Source organism: Somniosus microcephalus, chromosome 23, assembly GCF_052327205.1.
Source record: "Somniosus microcephalus isolate GS21.2 chromosome 23, FLI_Smic_1.0, whole genome shotgun sequence".
Taxonomy (NCBI): Eukaryota; Metazoa; Chordata; class Chondrichthyes; order Squaliformes; family Somniosidae; genus Somniosus; species Somniosus microcephalus.
In genome coordinates this window covers 9,866,446-9,884,758 of record NC_141009.1, presented here as the reverse complement: position 1 = coordinate 9,884,758, position 18,313 = coordinate 9,866,446, and the positions used below count along the sequence as shown (strand labels likewise).

Below are 18,313 nucleotides of genomic sequence, written 5' to 3'. Positions count from 1 at the left end.
TAAAAAGGCCAGTTTGGGGGCTGGGAAATGGGACGAGAGAACAAAAGTGAAGAGACATTGAGAGGTATTCAAAAATGAGACGAGATGGCGATAGGACTAGTAAAGAGACAAAGACGGCTCTAGATTAGGTGTGAAATGCGCTGGCAGAATGGGAGACAAAAAAAGGGGGAAGGGCCAAAACAAAGGTGCGGATAAAAAATGTGAAAATATAATAGGGGCTGAGGTTATGATCTGAAATTGCTGAACTCAATATCGAGTCCGGAAGGCTGCAAAGAGCCTAATTGGAAGATGAGGTGCTGTTCCTCGAGCTTACGCTGGGGTTCCATGGAACAAGTTACAGATTTCCCCTTGGCCTAACCCTCCAGGATTGGCCTGAAGTCTCCAGTACACTGCTGCAAGCAACACCCAGGAGAAAAATCATTAGGGCAATAAAAATTGTGTTTAAAAAAAAATTCTTTTAAACACTTTCATTTATTAACCATAAAAAATATCATACATGGGGGGGGGAAAAAGGCTACTTGACTGAGTGAAGAATCATCCAATGGGTTCACGGAGAGGCTATTCGCTTTTCCTTTGGCTGTGGGAAGGGCATGTTGGGCAACCAATGGCGGGAAAGTATGGGTGTGTTGGGCGACCAATGGCGGGAAAGTATGGGCGTGTTGGGCGACCAATGGCGGGAAAGTATGGGCGACCAATGGCAGGAGCGTGGGGGCGGGGTGGGGCAGTTGAAGGCAGGAGTTCACGTGATGACACCTCCAGGAATACATCCAATCAGAGTTGGTCACCCGAGATCTAATGCATGTCCCAGCAAGAGGCAATCAAGGCGAATAACTGTTTTTCACAAGAAGAAAAATGGACATAATCACAGAATACAATCCTCAAAACACCAGTAAGAGACCCTGGAAACTAACTCCCATTCTAACGCACCGCAGAAAGTCAAGTCTGCTAATTAAGAGCATAAGTACCCTTATAACGTTGTAATAATTGTTAATGCAATACCAATCAACCTCTCTGGCCCAGAAAGTGAACAGTTTCAATTGTTCCATCTCATTCCTGCAGGTAATAAATTGCCGTTAGAGATTTTAAAAAAAAGTCAATATAAAATTTTTACTTTTTTGTTCTTACTTTTCCTTTCTGTCCCTTTTTTCTCTCTCAATCCAATCTTTCTTTCCTTCTCTTTATTTCTCTTTCTACACCTGATCTAACTCAAATTCACCCTCCTTCGCAGTCCTTCCTCTAGTTTTTTTTCCCCTCAATCTTTAAATCTTATTGGTTAAGGAGACAGGCCGCTGGTCCCGTCGTTCACCAAGGTCCCAAGTGCTCCGTCGCCCTCGCTGCGCTGTTATCAGCTCGCACTTCCAGCAAGTGACGGCGCATTCAAAATTTCCAGCCGAAGGATGCTGAACAAAGTTGAACTAACTCCGATGTGCTGCTCCAGCAAGATCTGGCCCAATGATGCGGAATGAGTTGTGGCCGGATTTCGAAAGTGTGCACTGTTATGGAGAAGGCCGTTCGATCTTCTGTTCAATGGCCTAAAAAAACTCTGGAATGACGGAGCTAGAAAAACCTCCCCCCCTCCACCCAGCTGCTAAACAGGAGCTTTAGCATTCCACCGTCGACAGATTCACTGCATTACAGCGCTACGCAGGCGTGCGTCGGAGTGAATGAACATCCTGAAGCCCAGTGCCACATCAGCCGCCCTGGCCTCAATTCTTCCTCTCCGCTACACCCCACCAATGTTCCCCTAATTTTTTTGGGGTGGGCGGCCCTTTAAGGGCCTGCGCTGCCCATTCACAGTTTCCCGCATGCGTGAAATTTAACATTAAGAAAACCGGTCCCGGGCTGAGCGGTCGCGCAGCTTAGGGGGAACGTTGCACCCCACCCACAAGGAAAGGCTTCGACCTCCCCGATCGCTGCCATCGGCAGGCTCCCAACCACAGATCGCCCCCCACAAATCACAGCCTGGATCCCCCTCCGCCCCCCCACCACCCCAAATCTCAGCCTGGATCCTCCCCCCTCCCCCAAATCTCAGCCTGGATCCTCCCCCCGCCCCCCCCCACCACAAATCACAGCCTGGATCCTCCTCCTCCCCACAAATCACAGCCTGGATCCTCCTCCTCCCCCCACCCCCCAAAATCATGATGGCCTGGACCCTTCCTCTCCTTCCCCGCACCCCACGCCCTGAGGCTTCTCACTGACTGAAGGGGACCGTTCCCATGGGGTCCTCGGCAGCGGCCTCCTGCCGCTAAATTTCCACTCACGCCCGCCCGCCGGTCAGCCCATCAATCTGGCCTGGAGTCTGCACAGAATTATTTAAATGGGGCCCTGCCTAGCTTAACAGCAGGGTCTCCGCGTCTCCGGCCTTGCAGAAATATTGTGGAAAAGGGAGGGCCGAAGGCGAGTTTGGAGTTTGAAAGTGCAGCTGTAAGCGACTTGGGGAAGTGTATTTCTCCCGAGTGACTGCAAAAGGAAGTGGGGTTGCGTAGTACAAGGAAGTGCTTGTTTAATATACCCGCGTGAAAAGCTCGTTTCTAGATTGTTTGCTTGGTGCCTTTATGTACGCTCCAAAAAATAAGCAGACTAAAAAACCGCCCGAAACTGAAACTATTGCATGCAGTCAAAATGCAGGGAAGTGAAACTAATTATTTTAAACATATGTTAAGTTAATCTCTCATGGAGTTGCACGCAAGGAGTCAATTTAGTGTTCATTTTTAAAAAAAGACTTAGAAACATAGATAGGAGCAGGAGTAGGCCATTCGGCCCCTCGAGCCTGTTCTGCCACTCAATGAGATCATGGCTGATCATCCAAATTCAGTACCCTGTCCCTGCTTTCTCCCCATATCCCTTAATCCCTTTAGCCTTAAGAAATATATCTAACTCCTTCTTGAATATATTTAATGAATTGGCCTCAACTGCCTTCTGTGGTAGAGAATTCCACAGGTTCACCACTCACTCTCTGGGTGAAGAAATTCCTCCTCATCTCTGTCCTAAATGGCTTACCCCTTATCCTCAGACTGTGACCCCTGGTTCTGGACTCCATCGCCATCGGGAACATCCTTCCTGCATCTAGTCTGTCCAGTCCTGTTAGAATTTTATAAGTTTCAATGAGATCCCCTCTCATTCTTCTAAACGCCAGCGAATATAAGCCTAATCGACCCAATCTCTCTTCATACGACATTCCTGCCATCCCAGGTATCAGCCTGGTGAATCTTCGTTGCACTCCCTCCATGGCAAGAACATCCTTCCTCAGATAAGGCGACCAAAACTGCACACAATACTCAAGGTGTGGTCTCACTTGTATTTCTATAGCGCCTTTCATGACCATTGGACGTCTCAAAGCACTTTACACCCAATGAAGTACTTTTTAAAAGTGTAGTCACTGTTGTAATGTTGGAAACGCGGCAGCCAATTAGCGCACAGCAAGCTCCCACAAACAGCAATGTGATAATGACCAGATAATCCGTTTTTTTTAGCGATGTTGGTTGAGGGATAAATATTGGCCAGGACACCGGGGAGAACTCCCCCTGCTCTTCTTCGAAATAGTGCCATGGGCTCTTTTATGTCCCCTTGAGAGAGCAGACGGGGCCTCGGCTTAATGTCTCATCTGAAAGACGGCACCTCCGACAGTGCTGTGTTCCCTCAGTGCTGCGCTGGAGTGACAGCCGAGATTTCTGTGCTTGTGCCTCTGGAGTGGGACTCGAACCCACGACTGTCTGACTCAGAGGTGAGAGCGATGCCCACAGAGTCACGGCTGACACTTTCAAAAAGTCGTACATTCTGTCCTTATTTTTACACAATAACTTTGATTTTATATCCTTTATAGTTTAATTAACCAGCACAACTTACGTCAACTTGGGGAAAGTAGGGGCTTGGACACAGAAAAAGGCACTATAACACTACCACAGGTTGGAGAGTGCAGCTATAACATAATAAGCTTACACAGGCATTAGAATGTGCACACAGAAATTTATAATAGAAGTGCCGTAAAAGTATGAGAAAAACAGGAAGTAAGGTCTACAGAGGACAGTTCATTGCAAGCACCATGTAACAATTAGCTGATGTGGGATCTACAGAAACAATATGCTCGTTGCAACAGGAGTAAACCCATTCATACCAACAGTGCTCGGGTAAATGGGGCCGAGGCTACCCTTTCCATACACCACAGTCGCCAAGTGTACATCCTCTTATCTATAGCGCAGATAGACATGACAGCACTGGGCTGCTCTCCATGGATTGTATCTGTAACTGTGGGAACTAGTTCACAACTCATTATCACACGGTCCTCTCCTGCGTAACAAAAACAGATTATCTGGTCTTTATCACGTTGCTGTTTGTGGGAGTTTGCTGTGCGCAAATTGGCTGCCGTGTTTACTACATTACAACAGTGACTCCACTTCAAAAAAGTACTTCATTGGCTGTAAAGCGCTTTGAGACGTCTGGTGGTCGTGAAAGGCGCTATGGAAATGCAAGTCTTTCTTTTCTTTTGCTAACCCATCAATTGACTTACCCCCACTCAGGGTGCTCCATTAGTCTGTCCCTCCCTCTTTCATTCCCCTGCTCAACTTTCCTAGATCTCCATTCTGCCCAATCTGGGAGCTCCCCGCTGCAAAGGAAGGATTTAATTATCCTAGTGAAAAACAACCGGACTAATATCAAAGGGCCAGCTGCCCCTTCCTCAACACAAGATGCCAAACAAACACCACTAGAAGTCAGAAGGAGATGCACCGTAATGAAAGCCCATTTCAGATTATAGAAAAGAAACCACTTGTGACACAATCTTCGAGTTACATCGAAAGTATAGCACAGAAACAGGCCATTTGGCCCCACAGGTCTCTGCCGGTGTTCACGCTCCACATGAGCCTCCTCCCACCCTACTTCATCTCACCCTATCAGCATATCCTTTAATCAACATAAATTACTTGCAATAACAACAGAAAATGCTGGAAATACTCAGCAGGCCAGGCAGCATCCGTGGAGAGAGAAACAGAGCTAATGTTTCTGGTCTGGGACCCTTCATCAGAACCTGAAACGTTAACTCTGTTTCTCTCTCCACGGATGCTGCCTGGCCTGCTGAGTGTTTCCAGCATTTTCTGTTGTTATTTCAGATTTCCAGCATCCGCAGTATTTTGCTATAATAAATTACTTGCATCTGTGCTGTGCACGAGTTACAAGGTCTTTCATTTTATGTTACCAGACTAGTAATCCCGAGGCCTGGACTAAGGATCCGGAGACATGAGTTCAAATCCCACCACGACAGCCGGGGAATTTAAATTCAGTTAATTAAATAAATCTGGAATTAAAAAGCCAGTATCGGTAACGGTGACCATGTAACTACCGAATTGTTGTAAAAACCCATCTGATTCACTAATGCCCTTTAGGGAATCTGCCGTGCTTAACTGCCCCCTGAAGTGGCCTAGAATTTTTTTTATACCAAACTGCTACAAAGAAACCTTCACTACACGGACTGCAGCGGTTCAAGTAGGCGGCTCACCACCACCTTCTCAAGGGCAATGAGGGATGGGTAATAAATGCTGGCCTTGCCCATGACACTCATGTCCCATGAATGAATAAACAAAACACCTGCACAAGAAATGTTTATTTCTCCATCCGCCCCCCCCCCCCCCCCTTCCTTGAAGGGGGCAAACAGTTCTGATCATCTCATTTTTGCTGCTGTACCTTGTTAAGTGCTCAAGGTGCTTTGCACATACGACACAGATCAGATAAAGAGCAGCTGGTCCATCAAGCCTGTCCTATACTGTCAGTGTGTAACCTCTACATGCCATCATTCCCCGTCCCCCACCAGACCAGCAATCTCCTGGGAGAAGCAAAAAAAAAAAAAACTTTTAGATCATTTAGGAAAAATACATTGGGAAATTCTTCTCCGACCCCAAAAGGTGTTCAAACAAGTTCGAGGAGACCTCGGGGACTGGGTGACACATCCCCCAATACAAGGTATTGACTTGGATAGAGAACTGGTTGGCGGACAGAAAGCAAAGAGTTGGAATAAACGGGTCTTTTTCCGAGTGGCAGGCAGTGACTAGTGGGGTAGCGCAGGGATCGGTCCTGGGACCCCAGCTATTCACAATATATATTAATGATCTAGACAAGGGAACTAGATGTAATATCTCCAAATTTGCAGACGACACAAAGCTGGGTGGGCGTGTGTGCTGTGAGGAGCATGCCGAGAAACTCCAGGATGATTTGGACAGGTTGGGTGATTGGGCAGAAGCATGGCAGATGCAATATAACGTGGATAAATGTGAGGTTATCCACTTTGGTGTCAAAAACAGGAAGGCAGATTATTATCTGAATGGCAACAGATTGGGAGAAGGGGAAGTGCAACGAGACCTGGGTGTCCTTGTGCACCAGTCGCTGAAGGTAAGCATGCAGGTGCAGCAGGCGGTTAAGGCGGCAAATGGTATGTTGGCCTTCGTAGCGAGAGGGTTTGAGTACAGGAACAAGGATGTCTTGCTGCAGTTGTACAGGGCCTTGGTGAGACCACATCTTGAGTATTGTGTGCAGTTTTGGTCGCCTTATCTGAGGAAGGATGTTCTCGCCATGGAGGGAGTTCAGCGAAGATTCACCAGGCTGATACCTGGGATGGCAGGAATGATGTATAAGGAGAGATTGGGACGATTGGGCTTGTACTCGCTGGAGTTTAGAAGAATGAGAGGGGATCTCATTGAAACTTATAAAATTCTGACAGGACTGGACAGACTAGATGCAGGAAGGCTGTTCCCAATGGTCAGGGAGTCCAGAACCAGGGGTCACAGTCCAAGGATAAGGGGTAGGCCATTTAGGACAGAAATGAGGAGGAATTTCTTAACCCAGAGAGTGGTGAACCTGTGGAATTCTCTACTACAGAAGGCAGTAGAGGCCAATTCATTAAATATATTCAAGAAGGAGTTAGATATATTTCTTAAGGCTAAGGGGATCAAGGGATATGGGGAGAAAGCAGGGACAGGGTACTGATTTTGGATGATCAGCCATGATCGCATTGAATGGCAGAGCAGGCTCGAGAGACCGAATGGCCTACTCCTGCTCCTATCTTCTATGTTTCTATATGCAGTTACAACGGACACTCTCTGGACCTCGTCCAGCTCCCTTTTAAATGCTTGCAGTGAATCCACTCTCACTTCAGGTGCCGACAACTTGGTCCAGTTTGAAAGTAAATGAGGGACAGAATGTCTGTTGGGGGGGGGGGGGGGGGGGGGTTTGCAGGTGGAAAAAGGTCAGCAAAAAAAATCAGCAAGATCACTTAAACTTTAAATATAAGAAAAATTAAAATGTGTGCAGTATAAGTATTAGTGGGAAAAAAGAGTGTACCATAAATAGGAGAGAAAATGGGAAGAAAGGATTGAAAAATAAAGTTTTTAAAACTTTTGGTTTAAAATGTACCTTTTACAAATGTTATCTGAAACATTACATGGGGATTTTCCAAGGATGACTGAACTGAAACCCACCAAAAAACAACCAGTCTTATGGAATATTAAATACTGACAACACTCCTGAACAAAGTCAGGGCAGAGCTTACAGCTGTGTGCAGCCTACCTGGACCCAGCCCTTGAACCTAACTCTGACCCTGAACCGTTTCTTGTCCTGACCCAGACAAGTGATCCTGTACCTGGTCCCTGACCCTGTGCCTGGTCCCTGACCCCTGCCCCCTGTCCCTGACCCCTGCCCCCTGCCCCCTGTCCCTGACCCCTGCGCCTGGTCCCTGACCCCCGACCCCTGCCCCTGGTCCCCGACCCCTGCGCCTGGATCCCTGCCCCTGTGCCTGGTCCCTGACCCTGACCTTGTCCCTGGTCCTGACCCCTGCCCCTAGTTCCTGACCCCTGTACCTGGTCCCTGACCCCTGCCCCTGTATCTGGTTCCTGACCCCTGATGACCCTGTACCTAGTCCTGACCCCTGCCCTGTACCTAGTCCTGACCCCTGCCCTGTACCTAGTCCTGACTCCTGCCTTGTACCTGTCACATTCAGCGGTATCCAGTCCTTGGTGCAGCATTCCTGGAAACGACAGTTGAAATAATAATAGGCCGCTCCGGCCGCTCCAGCAGCAAAGAAAGTGCTAAAGGGCTCCAGCGCCGCCGCCGGCAGCGGGCCCGGCCCGAGGAGCACGGCCACGCCGAACAGGAGGCAGCGGACAATCTCCATCCACCAGCCGCACCCCACACTCACTCACTCCCTCCACCCCGCTCATTGGCCTGCAGCCCCGCTCATTGGCCTGCAGCGGCCGCGCGCACCAAGGGGGCGGGGTCAGCATTTAAAAATCTGCATATACAATTAGGGGGCGGGGCCGACCGCTCATGCTGGAGAGGGAGCTTCTCCATGTACCTGTCCATGCCTGGCTGGAAAGAAAGAGTTGCATTTATATAGCCTCAGGACGTCTCAAAGCGCTTTACAGCCAATGAAGTAATTTTTGAAGTGTGGTCACTGTTGTAATTTTGGAAATGCGGCAGCCAATTGCACACAGCAAGCTCCCACAAACAGCAATGTGATAATGACTAGATAATCTGTTTTTAGTGATGTTGATTGAGGGATAAATATTGGCCCCAGTACACCGGGGAGAACTCCCACGCTCCTGACCCTTGACCCTGTACCTGGTCCTGACCCTGGGATAGGGCCACGGGATCTTTTACATCCGCCTGAGAGGGCAGACGGGGCCTCGGTTTAACGTCTCATCCCAAAGACAGCACCTCCGACAGTGCAGCGCTCCCTCAGCACTGCACTGGAGTCTTGTATCGGGCATGCGGACGATGTGACCCGTCCATTGGATCTGATCGAGCGTGGTCAAAGTTTCGATGCTGGGGATGTTGGCCTGAGCGAGAACACTGACATTGGTGCGCCTATCCTGCCAATGGATTTGCAGGATCTTGCGGAGGCAGTGTTGGTGATACCTCTCCAATGCTTTGAGCTGCCTGCTGTACATGGTCCATGTCTCTGAGGCATACAGCAGGGCGGGTATCACTGCTGCCCTGTAGACCATGAGCTTAGTGCTGGGTTTGAGGTCCTGGTCTTCAAACACTCTCTTCCTCAGGCGACCGAAGGCTGCACTGGCACACTGAAGGCGGTGTTGGACTTCGCCATCGATGTCTGCCCTTGTTGACAGTAGGCTCCCAAGGTATGGAAAGTGGTCCACATTGTCCAAGGCCTTGTCATGGATTTTGATAATTGGGGGGCAGTACTGTGTGGCGGGGGCAGGTTGGTAGAGGACCTTTGTCTTACGGATGTTTAGTGTAAGGCCTATGCTCTCGTACGCTTCGGTGAAGGTGTTAATGATGGTTTGGAGTTCAACCTCCGAGTGTGCGCAGACGCAAGCGTCGTCTGCATACTGTAATTCGACGACAGAGGATGGGACGACCTCTGGTCGTCCCTTCAAAAGTACTTTATTGGTTGTAAAGCACTTTGAGATGTCCGGTGGTCGTGAAAGACACTATATAAATGCAAGTCTTTCTTTCTTAAAGACAAGTTGTTTTTGTACGCCTGGGATTTGGGCGTTGCTGGCAAGGTCAGCATTTATTGTCCATCCCTAATTGTCCCCTTGACCATTCCTGATTATGATCGCTCCACCACCGTGCCTTCAGCTGCCAAGGCCTAAGCTCTGGAATTCCCTGCCGAAACCTTTCCGCTTCTCTTTCCTCCTTTAAGACGCTCCTTAAAACCTAGCTATTCGTCACCTGCCCTAATTTCTCCTGATGCGGCTCGGTGTCAAATTTTTTGTCTTCTAATACTCCTGTGAAGCACCTTGGGACGTTTTACTACATTAAAGGTGCTATATAAATACAAGTTGTTGTTGTTGACAAGGTGGTGGTGAGCCGCCTTCTTCAACCACTGGAGTTTGTGTGCCATGTTGTAGCAGTTTGGTACAATGGAGTGACTTGCTCAGCCATTTCAGAGGGCAGTTAAGAGTCAACCACATTGCTGTGGGTTTGGAGTCACATATAGGCCAGACCAGGTAAGGACAGCAGATTTCCTTTCGTAAAGGACTTGAGTGAACCAGATGGGTTATTACGATAATTCGGTAGTTTCATGGTCACCATTACTTTTTATTCCAGATTTATTTAATTAACTGAATTTAAATTCCCCAGCTGCTGTGGTGGGATTTGAACTCATGTCTCCAGATCATTAGTCCAGGCCTCTGGATTACTAGTCCAGTAACATAACCACTACACTACCGTTCTCAGATGACTTCCTTGCAAACCACCCCCCCCCCACCCCAACACTCTCGCCATCGGTCGCTAATGCGTCTATCCACGCGGGGCAATGCCTTCCCATGGCCAATTGGGAATCAAATAGACTCCTCGTTACCGTATTGGTTGATTCTTGACTCTCAGGCCAACCTGTTTCCCCCGTCGCCAATATTTTCGATAATGTACCCCATAATAGACTGATGAACAAAGTCAGAGAATGCGGAGTCAGGGGACAAGTAGCAGAATGGATTGCTGGCTGGCTTCAGGACAGAAAGCAGAGAGTGGGAGTAAAGGGTAGCTATTCACAGTGGCAGAAGGTGGGATGTGGTGTTCCACAAGGATCAGTGCTGGGACCACTGCTGTTCACAATTTACATTAACCATTTAGACTTTGGAATCAAAAACACAATTTCTAAATTTGCAGATGACACCAAATTAGGGGGGATAGTCAATATTGAGGAGGACTGCGACAAATTACAGGAGGACATTAATAAACTTGCAGAATGGGCATATAATTAGCAAATGAAGTTCAACACAAATAAATGTGAGGTGTAAAATTTTGGTAGGAAGAATAGGGAGGTCACTTATCAATTCAATTCAATTCAATTCAAATCGCTTTATTGGCATGACAAGGTACATCTTATGTTGCCAAAGCATCGAAAAACATTCATGGTTGAACACATAAATACAGATCTATCCATACAGTGTATAAACAGATATATCCCTGAGTGTATAAATATACATTCATATAATTTGTATATACTCTTTTCTTATATTTAGTGGTTATCCCTTTGTTTATGGCAAGCTGTAACATAGTGTGCCGCTAAGGTTACACAATTTCTCTCTTCCCCTAGTAGGTATGGGAGTTTTTGGTCGTCATTCAAATTTCTGAATTCCGGGCATATTTTTGTGAATTTTGGGTAGAAATTCTTATCACTTGGAGGGTGTGAGTCTAGGTGGGGTGGAGGAACAAAGGGATCTAGGAGTACAAATATATAAATCACTAAAAGTTGCGACTTAACAAGGCCATAAAAAAAGTAAACCAAGCACTAGGGTTTATTTCTAGAGGGATAGAACTGAAAAGTAGGGAAGTTATGCTAAACCTGTATCGAACCTTGGTTAGACCACACTTAAGAGTACTGCGTACATTTCTGGTCGCCATATTATAAAAAGGATATAGAGGCACTGGAGAGGGTGCAGAGAAGATTTACAAGGATGATACCAGAAATGCGAGGGTATACATATCAGGAAAAGGATGAACAGGCTGGATCTCTTTTCTCTTGAAAAAAGGCTGAGGGGTGACCTAATAGAGGTCTTTAAAATTATGAAAGGTTTTGATAGAGTGGATAGAGAGAGAATGTTTCCACTTGTGGGGAAGAGCATAACTAGAGGCCATCAATATAAGATAGTCACCAAGAAATCCAATAGGGAATTCAGAAGAAACTTCTTTACCCAGAGAGTAGTGAGAACGTGGAACTCGCTACCACAGGGAGTGGTTGAAGCAAATAATATAGACGTATTTAAGGGGAGGCTAGACAAGCATATGAGGGAGAAGGGAATAGAGGGTTATGCTGATAGATTTAGATGAGGGAAGATGGGAGGAGGCTCGAGTGGAGCATAAACGCCAGCATGGGCTGGTTGGGCCAAATATGCTGTGTAATCCTATGTAATAACCAATAAGCAAAGGTGTTCAAAGCAAATGACAAAAAATTATTTATTTTCATGCCTCGATGGTTTTTCTCCCAGAATGCTGTGTGACTTAGAGGTGGTGGTGTTCTCGTGCTCCCGCTGTTCTTGTCATTCTAGGCAGTCGAGGTCACGGATGTCCAGCAGATTAATCTTCAATTCCTGGAGACTCCAGGCCAATCCTGGAACATCAGCACTGCTACTGGATGAGTGGAGCTGCAACAACACTAAAGACGCTCGATACCATCCAGGACAAAGCAGTCCACATGATCGGCACTTCCTCCACTAGCTTAAACATTCACTCCCTCCACTACTGGCGTACCGTGGCTGCAGTGTGCACCGTCTACAAGATGCACTGCAGCACCTCCCAAACCCGCGACCTCTACCACCGAGAAGGACAAGGGCAGCAGGCGCACGGGAACGCCACCACCTCCAAGTTCCCCTCCAAGTCACACACCATCCCGACTTGAATATATATCACCGCTCCTTCATCGTGGCTGGGTCAATATCCTGGAATTCTCTACTTCACACCATTGTAGGAGCACCATCAGCACAAGAACGAGGCACCAGAGGGACTGGAGTGCATCATCTCCACTGGAAATGGAATTTTAATTTGATTTGTTAAGGTTCCTTTTCACTTGTTTTAAGTTACAGTCTTTATTGTTTGTGCCCCTTTAAAAAGGGGGCACATGGCTGACTTTTAATTGGCAATTGCTGCATGAAGAACAGTCAGCACAAGAACTACAACGGTTCAAAATAACAACAGAAAATGCTGGAAAAACTCAGCAGGCCAGGCAACATCCGTGGAGAGAAATAGAGTCAACGTTTCGGGTCAAAACCCTTTATCAAGACTAAAGAGGCACAGGGAATGAAATAGATTAAGAGGTCAGGCTGGGAGAGAACGAAAGAGAAGAGACATTAAGAGGTATTCAAAACGAGACGAGATGGTGATAGGACTAGTGGAGACAAAAGACGGCTCTAGATTAGGTGTGAAATGCGCTGGCAGAATGGGGCACAGCTGCCATGTGGGAGAGAGGAAAAAAGGGGGGGGGGGTGTGGACAGGGGGGAAGGCAAAAACAAAGGTGTGGATAAAATATATAAGTAAAAATGTAATATGGGCCGAGGTTATGATCTGAAATTGTTGAACTCGATATTGAGTCCAGAAGGCTGTAAAGTGCCTAATCAGAAGATGAGGTGCTGTTCCTCGAGTTTACGCTGAGCTTATGTGGAACAATGCAAGAGGCCGAGGACGGTGAGGTCCGAGTGGGAATGGGGCGGTGAATTAAAATGACAGGCGACCGGAAGCTCGGGGTCCCCTTACGGACTGAACGGATTTCCAGCATCTGCAGTATTTTGCTATCGAACTACAACGGTTCAAGTAGGTTCACCACCACCTTCTCAGGGAAACTGGGGATGGACAATTAAGTTTGGCCTTGCCAGCGACGCCCATATTCAAAGATCAAATTTTTAGAAAAAGGCACATGTCCACATCCAATAGCAGTAATTACAGTCGTAAAAATATAATTAGTGGTCTTGAAACATGCAATTCACACTTACATAGCGCTCAGCTCCTAGCAGAATGTCACACGTGCTTCAGAAGGTGGTGAGGTAGACACTGAGCAGGAAGAGGAAGAGACAAAGTGCGAACGGAGATATTGGTTTTAAGGAAGCTGGTATCAGCAAAAAGTGATTTTGAAAGAGAATTCCAGGAGGCAGAAGAAAGGGGGTGGGTGGGAGAGGGGGGAAGTGGAGAATCAGGTAGCAATCCATTATAAAAAAGGACCTTGCATTTATATAGCGTCTTTCACGACCTTAGGACGTCCCAAAGCACGTTACACTTTTGAAGTGTAGTCACTGTTGTAATGTAGGAAATGCAGCAGCCAATTTGTGCACAGCAAGCTCCCACAAACAGCAATGTGATCATGACCAGATAATCTGTTTTTAGTGATGTTGATTGAGGGATAAATATTGGCCCAGGACACCGGGGAGAACTCCCCTTGCTCTTCTTCGGAATAGTGCTGTGGGATCTTTTATGTCCACCTGAAAAGAGCAGACGGGGCCTCGGTTTAACATCTCATCCGAAAGACGGCACCTCTGCCAGTGCAGCACTCCCTCAGCACTGCACTGGGAGTGTCAGCCTAGATTTTTGTGCTCAAGTGTCTGGAGTGGGGTTTGAACCCACAACCTTCTGACTCAGAAGCAAGAGTGCTGCCCACTGAGCCACGGCTGATAAAAGTGTGGTCTAACCAAGGTTCTCTACAAGTTTAACATGACTTCCCTGCTTGTCACTTCTATCCCTGAAATAAAGAATAGATTTGCCTTTCTAATCTAGGCTTTATTAACTTTAAAAACCCAGTAGCACATCTTTCAACACCAGTCTCCAACAATGACTAGAGAACTGAATTTAAGATGGCCACCACAAATCACCTGACATCCACTACCAATGAGTTTACAACATATATCTCAAGGTAGAAACAACCAACCAATTACAATACTTCTTACTAATACAGAGAACAACCACCCCATTCACAATACTTCTTATTAAACATAGGAAATAATCACCACATTCACCCCTCCTTTTAAAACATGCTCCAACCTAAATAACCTTTACAATTTATAATTAATTTATTTACAACTAAAATACAAATATAATATTTCAACAACTTTAAAACATTACTATCAATTTAAAAGTCCATTTTCAATCGGTCGACCGGATATCTTGTTCGTGTCGACCTCCTTAACCTTGGTGAAATTCCTTGCCCTCCCACACCCGGAGGCACCGAAGTATCTTCTGCAGGAAGGCTATCCATATCCTGATTATCAACGGTTTCCGGATTGGAAATCCCATCAGGAAGTAAACTAGGACAGTCATGAACATCCCTCAAAGGCTGACTAATAGAAGTATAATTATCTGCAATAGGATTGGAAACATTCGTAGTATCTATAACAACATCCACATTATCTGAATCATGACTATTATTAGTATCCTCGGAAGAGGGCTGGCCACCACAAGGAGCCAAGTCTTTAATTGAAACAGTACTTTCTTTCCCATCTTGGAATCGAATATTGGGAATTTGCCTCCAACAGCTCCACCTCCTCCACTAAAGGATCATATTTTGACAATCTAACATGGCGTCGAAGCAACACAGGTCCCTGCATAGTAAGCCATGAAGGTACCGAATATCCCGTAGTAGATCTCCGCGGATAGTTAAAGAGCCTTTCATGGGGGGTCACATTAGTAGCCATTGAAAGCAATGATCTAATGGAATGCAGGGCATCAGGCAGTACCACTTCCCACTGTGTATTCTTAAGATTCCGGGATGTCAAAGCCAACATAACTGCCTTCCAGATCACCCCATTGTATCGTTCGCACTGTCCATTACCCTGGGGGTTATACGGGGTAGTTCTACTAGTAGAAATTCCCCGACTCTGAAGGTATTCCTTCAACTGGGAAGACATAAAAAGAACTTCCTTGATCCGAATGGATATACGCCGGCATCCCAAAGGTGACAAAAAGTTGAGTCAGACATTTGATAACTGTAGCAGCTGATACATCTGCGCAAGGAAAAGCAAAAGGAAACCTTGAAAACTCATCCACAACAGTAAATATGTATCGATTTTGAGTCGTTGAAGGAAGAGGCCCTTTAAAATCAACGCTCAAACGTTCAAAAGGAGAAGTAGCCTTTATAAGATGAGCTCGTTGAGACTTAAAGAAATTCGGTTTACACCGAGCACAGATAGAACATGATGAAGTCATCCGCTTGACGTCTTCAACTGAAAAGGGCAAATTCTTACTGCGTACGAAGTGTATCATCCTCGTAACCCCAGGATGACATAAAGCATTGTGAAGATTAATAAGCGTATCTCCGTGAATCACAGAACAATAAGCCCTCGACAGTGCATCAGCAGCAACATTATCCTTCCCCGGACGATAAACTATATCAAAATGGTAACATGCCAACTCAATCCTCCACCTCATTATTTTATCATTTTTGATCTTTCCAAAATGTTTAACATCAAACAAAGGACACAGATTTTTGATCGGTTACCAACGTGAAATGTCGCCCCGATAAATAATGTCTCCATTTACGCAGTGCTTCTACTATTGCATATGCCTCTTTCTCTATTGAAGAATGCCTTTTTTCACTATTGTTCAAAGTACGTGAGAAAAAGGCCACAGGTCTTCCATTTTGGTTCAGAGTAGCCCCAATTGCAAAATCAGAAGCATCCGTCTCAATCACAAAGGGAACCTGCTCATCAATAGAATGCACAACTGCTCCTAGAATATCCTTTTTAAATTTATCAAAACATGTCCTGGCCTCCCATGATAGAGGATATGTCGTAACCCGTATAAGGGGCCGGATCTTCTGCGAAAAGTTTGCAATCCAATTAGAATAGTAAGAAAACAGTCCAACAACTCGTTGCAAAGCCTTAGAATTAGTAGGATAAGGTAAATCGATCAATGGTCGCAGACGTTCTGGATCTGGTTTAATCTTATTTCCCGAGCCAATATACCCCAGTAGATTTACCTCAGTAGTCGAAAAGATACACTTCTCTTTATTAAAAGTTAAACCAACTTTTTCCGCAGCTTGAAGGAATCTTTCTAAATTAGAATCATGCTCCACCCTTGATTTACCACACACCGTGATATCATCTAAATATGAAAAGATGTCAGAGAGAGTTATCACTTATAAAAGCATCCATTGCCCGTTGAAAACAAGCAACACCATTAGTAACACCAAATGGTATTCGGCAAAACTGATACAGCTTTCCACCAGCCTCAATGGCTGTATATGGTTGATCCCTCTTAATAGGAATCTGATGATAAGCACTCTTTAAATCAATAGTGCTAAAAAACTTATTGATGAGCTTATCAACAAAGTATCTCAGTATCTTAGGCAAAGGGTACGCATCTAATTGAGTATACCTATTAATAGTTTGAGAGTAGTCTATCACCATTCGTTTCTTATGCCTCTCGTTAGTGGTGACAACTACCTGAGCCCGCCAAGGCGAACAATTAGGTTCAATGATTCCTTCCAATAAAAGACGTTGGACTTCAGAATTAATAAATTCTCTATCCTGACTGCTATACCTTCTTGACTTGGTAGCAATTGGCTTACATTCCGGCATCAAATTGGAAAAAAAGTGATAATGGAGAAATGGATAAAGAAGTTAATCCACAAATGGATAAGGGTGGCTTAGTCCCTCCAAACGAAAGACTAAGACTCTCGTGTAATTTAAGCACATCATGACCAATCAAAATATCCGCACAAAGATTAGGCAAAACAGATAGGCGTATATCAGTATACGTATTACCTAGAAGAATCAATTTCACAAGGCAACAACCAGCTACTTGTGAAGTAAGGGTCGTCTGAGCCATACACACCTGATAAGTAACAGGCAAGATTTTCAAACACTTTTCCTTCACAAACTGAAGACTTATAAAACTCTCGGTACTGCCCGTATCTATGAGAGCCTTCACTTCTAACCCATTAACTTGGGCCATAACTATAGCTTTGGTTTAGGCCATGAGCAAATGCAGCAGAAATTGATGCAATAAACGCCCTCTCTACAGGTTGAATAGTCGCAGAAGAGGAGGTAATTGAACCTAATGATTTACAAACACATGCATAATGACCTCTCTTGCCGCATTTACTACATACAGCCTCCCGGGCAGGACACTTCAAACGAGGATGCCGGACGTTCCCACAAAAATAACACTTCTGAATCCTACAGGCAACAGCCGCCGAAGTAAAAGGTGGAGCTGTTGGAGTAGAAACTATTTCAGAATCTAGTAAACCACTCCCATTAAGTCCACCTAATTCCTTTTCGTCCGGAACTGCCGAAACCACAGTCACAGGCCGATTAGAAAGAGCATAAGAATCCGAACTTCTGAGTCATATCCAATGTAAAAGCTTGCTCAAAAGCACTCTTGAGATCCAAAGTCTTATTTTCTAACAACCGCTGACGAATTGATCTAGACAGTAGTCCATTAATAAAAGCATCCCGTACCGATTCTTCCTTATATTCTTCGGCCGTCACGGCTTTATAATTACAGTTAGCACCAAGGTGCCGAAGTGCTTGTAAATAAGTATCCAAAGATTCTCCCACCTGCTGCCCACGGGCAGATAGAAGGTAACATGCAAATACCTCATTCTTTGGTTTAACAAAAATCTTCTCCAATGTAGAAATAGCCAATTCGTAAGTTTTACAGTCCAAAATATACTTATACACATCCGGAGCAATGTAGTTGATCAGCATATTCAGCTTATTCAGAGACTCTTGTTCCAACACACCCAAAAAGTTTGTAAATGTACAATACCAATGTTTCCATTTATCATCCACTCCTGCAGAATTAGGGTCAGCATTGAATCGTTCCGGTTGAAGATATCGCTCCATTCTGATAAAAAGTTAATAAATTGAAATAAAGAATAGA

The 18,313-nt window shown here is 45.6% G+C and overlaps 1 protein-coding gene across 4 annotated transcripts in view; it reads right to left on the bottom strand.

Moving 5' to 3' along the window:
• The window catches only part of LOC147101635 (torsin-1A-like), a 29,700-nt gene extending 21,373 nt beyond the window's left edge, over nt 1–8,327 (bottom strand). The window contains exon 1 of one of the 4 annotated variants that reach the window (XM_085965361.1): nt 7,969–8,327. In XM_085965361.1, the coding sequence (XP_085821487.1) occupies nt 7,969–8,155 (187 nt within the window). In that variant the 5' untranslated portion in view covers nt 8,156–8,327. The remainder of the gene's footprint in view (nt 1–7,968) is intronic. The other 3 variants (XM_085965360.1, XM_085965359.1, XM_085965358.1) reach the window with 3 other exon arrangements.
• Between the last annotated feature and the right edge of the window lie 9,986 nt (nt 8,328–18,313).